This window comes from Budorcas taxicolor, chromosome 23, assembly GCF_023091745.1.
Source record: "Budorcas taxicolor isolate Tak-1 chromosome 23, Takin1.1, whole genome shotgun sequence".
Lineage (NCBI taxonomy): Eukaryota > Metazoa > Chordata > Mammalia > Artiodactyla > Bovidae > Budorcas > Budorcas taxicolor.
In genome coordinates this window covers 42,079,653-42,084,183 of record NC_068932.1, presented here as the reverse complement: position 1 = coordinate 42,084,183, position 4,531 = coordinate 42,079,653, and the positions used below count along the sequence as shown (strand labels likewise).

General features: G+C 43.1%; 1 protein-coding gene across 1 annotated transcript; it reads left to right on the top strand.

The window, feature by feature from the left end:
- Positions 1 to 216: 216 nt before the first annotated feature.
- On the top strand, positions 217 to 4,023 carry IKZF5 (IKAROS family zinc finger 5). The gene is made up of 3 exons (XM_052661116.1): positions 217 to 349; positions 2,305 to 2,487; positions 3,080 to 4,023. Exons 1-3 carry the CDS (start codon positions 217 to 219, stop codon positions 4,021 to 4,023), a joined length of 1,260 nt encoding a protein of 419 aa, XP_052517076.1.
- Positions 4,024 to 4,531: the final 508 nt, after the last annotated feature.

Sequence of the window (4,531 nt, the reverse complement as noted above, 5' to 3'; positions counted from 1 at the left end):
CACCAGGAAGATTATAAGATATTTAAAAGCAGGGACTGTGTTCTCTTGCTTTGTAGTACCTGGCCCATAATAATCTTCGTCAGTGTTGTTGTTTTAATACATACTGCATCTCCCTAAATAGTGTAAAATTATTTTATTTTCCCCCCATAGGTATAACGAACTGTAAACTCCAGAAATATTCATATATATATACATATATATATATCAAAATCAAAGATGGGTGAGAAGAAACCGGAGCCTTTGGACTTTGTGAAAGATTTCCAGGAATACCTAACTCAGCAGACCCATCATGTCAACATGATTTCTGGATCAGTTAGTGGGGACAAAGAAGCAGAGGCTCTTCAGGGAGGTAGATTCCTCTTAATACCATTAAATAATTCATTTTTTATACATGTAATGTTTGTGTGTTGTTATCCATAGTGTGAAGCCACTGTTGCTTGCTAATGTGAATCATTCTGTTTTGGGCAGAAGATGGGCAGTTTTTTTCCCCTTTTTTTAAGCGGGTCAGGTTTTGCTGAGGGAGAGGAAGCCCCCTCCCCAGAGCTTACCCTGGGGTCCAGAGATGCATTCTCTCCTGTGCAAAAGTTGGAGATTCTAAATTTCCTTCCCATTCTCCAGGTTCCATTAGCTAACAGTGGTTACAAGGAGCCCAAAGGGGATCCATCTTCACTACACAAGGCCTTTGGCCATTAGGGAATTTGTATTAGACCTGAGACAAAATAGAGGTTTCTGTTTCTTCTCTTAAAATGAAGAGAGGGCCCACCACGTGTGCTCACCTAGGAGGTGAGACTAGCAGAGAGAAAGCAGTGAGTACTTGAATCCGTCCTGCCTGCCCTACAGAGAGACCGGCAGGTTTGCTCCCGCACGGACTGAGGTCTCTTCCTGACCCTCTCTTGGGAGGCAGCAAACTGTAGCCTGTGGGCCCCATCTGGACTGCTGGTGTGGTTGCTAAGAGTGGTTTCTACATTTGTAAATGGTTGGTGGGAAAAAGAAAAATAATGTCATGACACATGAAAACTAACACGAAATTCAAACTTCAGCATCCATAGTTTTACTGAAACAGAGCCATGCTTGCTGAGCTATTTTCCATAGCTGTTTTTGAGTTACAGCAGCAGAGTCCAGTAGCTGTGAGAGACCCTGTGGCCCACAAAGCCTGAAGTATTTGCTATCTGACCCTTGTGGGAAAAGTATGCTAACCTTTGACCTAGATGGCCTAGGGCTTTGTAATCCAGGGACCACCAACAGCAGAGATGAGGCATCACCTGCGAGCTGGTGAGAAGTGCGAACCATCAGGCCCACCCCAGACCTATTGAATCAGCAGGTGTATTTTAATACACTTCCCAAGTGATTCCATATGCACGTAAAATTTTGGAAGTCACTGCCTTGGAAAAGCAATGGGAGAAAGGGGGACACTGAGCCTTGTTGTCCCTCCAGTGCAGTGGACCCACTGGATTTTGGACTTGCACTAACCAACAAAGTCCCTTCTCTCCTCCTGGTGAGGGATGGAGGAAGCCATAGAGCAGAGGGCTCAAACTGTCCATACTGTCCATCCATGGCTGCCTCCTGAAGAAGGTGTAGAAGTGCTTTTCCCATGAAACTGGAGGAATAGACACTCCCTCTTAATGCTCTAGTGTACAATTCCTGGACTCAGATCCGAGAGAGCAGGGTTGTAGTCCCCACCATCTGCTGGTTTTCCAGACCTGAGCACTTGTTCCTTCAGTTTACCTATACAAATTAGTTGATTAAAATTGAACAGCCAAACATCTCTTAACTGAAATTCTTACAGGTTCTGACATCCAGAGATGTGAGGTACAATATTTCCTTTTGTGTGCTTAATTAGAATTTTAAGATCCTAAATGCAACCCAGGGTCTAGAACATACATGTAAGCTGAGTGGAACTATAAAACTCAACATGAATTACTCTAGATTAAATAGACTAGGATTTGGGGAGATGATCATGACAGCCCATTGTATTTATAGAAGTGGCTAGAATCTTAAACATGTAATTGCCATCACTGTTTACTCCCCTCTGTCTCCTTACCTGTCAGATAAAGGTAATGCCCTGTTCTCTTCCTCAAAAGCATGTTGAGCACTGATACGTGTTAGTGATTTGAGAACCCCTCCTATATTCTGCTTTTGTATGGAATTAATGTCAGTTCAGAAAGACTATGTGATTTTTGTGAATTTAACTTTTATGCTAAGTGACCTGTCAGTTTATGAAAGATTTCCTACCACTCAACACTAAATTGCTAAATTGAGTTGATGCTGAGATGCATAATTTCTTTTGCTATACTTTGTTTGTAGCTGGAACAGATGGTGATCAAAATGGACTTGATCACCCATCTGTTGAAGTTTCCCTGGATGAAAACTCAGGAATGTTAGTAGACGGGTTTGAAAGGACTTTTGATGGAAAGCTCAAGTGTCGGTACTGCAACTATGCCAGCAAAGGCACCGCCCGGCTCATTGAACACATTAGAATTCACACAGGTAACAGAGAAGGGGCTGGAGAGGGGCCAAGGAGGGCAGGTTGATCTGTCATATAAATAGTTGTGATTGTTTGAAAATGAAGGTTGATGTAAGGTTTGAGTAAATGGAGAAGTGAATCCAGTTTTACAAAGCAATAGCATGACAGCATACAAGGAAGGAAGGCCCCTTGTAAGCTCCCCCTTCCTTAGCTATCTTCCTTCATGATCTAGACTCCGTATCTGTCAGCTTCTCATGTTGGCCAGCTTAATGCTGAAGGCAGAATGAAGTGATAAATGTTTTTATCTTTATCCTAAGTCCATTGCCATTGCAGACTAGGGAGGAGCTTTCTGTACAATTGCAGGCGACACTGCTAACCCTTAGACGTTGCCTTAGCCATCCCTTCTGTGAAAGGAATATCTTCCACTAGTCAGTATGGTATGAAGATTGTTGTATGCAGCTTTCTTAACAGATTTTAATAATCTTTTGTGCATGTGTGTATTTCCGAAAAGCGTTTTATTTTTGATCAGTTTCTGAGTAATGAATGGACAGAATATGAAACTTCTCATAAATGAGCTACTCCTGCAGTTTCTCTCCCATTTTTCCTTTTAAACAGGTGAGAAACCTCATCGATGTCACTTGTGTCCATTTGCATCTGCCTATGAGCGTCATCTGGAAGCCCACATGCGTTCCCATACAGGAGAAAAACCATACAAATGTGAATTGTGTTCCTTCCGCTGCAGTGACCGAAGCAACCTGTCCCATCATCGAAGGCGCAAGCATAAAATGGTACCAATTAAAGGTACTAGGTCTTCCTTAAGCAGCAAGAAAATGTGGGGGGTTTTACAGAAGAAAACTAGCAACCTGAACTATAGCAGAAGAGCACTCATCAACTTAAGCCCGCCTTCCATGGTGGTTCAGAAGCCAGACTACCTTAATGATTTTACCCACGAAATCCCAAACATCCAGACTGACTCCTATGAAAGTATGGCGAAAACCACAGCAACTGGAGGCCTGCCAAGAGACCCCCAAGAACTCATGGTTGACAACCCTTTAAACCAGCTCTCAACTCTAGCTGGACAGCTGTCCAGTTTGCCACCTGAAAACCAAAACCCCGCGTCCCCGGATGTAGTTCCCTGCGCCGAGGAGAAGCCCTTCATGGTGCAGCAGCCCTCTGCCCAGGTGGTAGTTTCTGCCGTGTCAGCAAGTCTTCCGCAGAGCTCCTCTCCCACCAGCCCCGAGCCTCGGCCGTCACACGGTCAAAGGAACTACAGTCCGGTGGCAGGGCCGAGCAGTGAACCGAGTGCCCACACAAGTACTCCAAGCGTGGGAAACAGCCAGCCGAGCACTCCAGCTCCCACCCTGCCCGTCCAGGACCCGCAGCTTCTCCACCACTGCCAGCACTGTGACATGTACTTTGCCGACAATATCCTTTACACCATCCACATGGGATGTCATGGGTATGAAAATCCTTTTCAGTGTAACATATGTGGGTGCAAATGTAAAAACAAGTATGATTTTGCCTGTCATTTTGCAAGAGGGCAACATAACCAACACTGAAAACAATCACGCTCTGCTTCCCTTGCTTTGCCTTTTTGTGTTTTGTAGTTTACTGTTGTTTCTTGCGGGGGAGGGGTGGGGTGGTGTCATCCCTAATAAGGTGTCTGCTAATTTAAAGTTTTATACATATAGGGTATAAGTTTGACAGTGGAAACAAAATGTCTGTTTTCTTTTTTTCATAGAAGCCTCGTCAGGGTCATTTATGTATTAGAAGAGTTGGACACATTGGTATCTTTAATTTTTTTTTTCCTTTCATTTAGACATTTGAGAATTTGAGTGCAATCATAATCTTACAAGTGGTTATTTAAATTTCTCACATTTACAGTCCATAAAAACATCAAGGCTGATGGATACTCTTGGTATTTCAACATCTAAATTGCCGCTAGATGTTATTTCTGCCATAATTTCAAAATGGTAGAATAAATTACTTTCTCTTTCAAAATCTATTCCAACTTATTTCAATGTTTTGTAGAGGAATTGCCTTTGAAATTGCCCTTAATTAAAAATT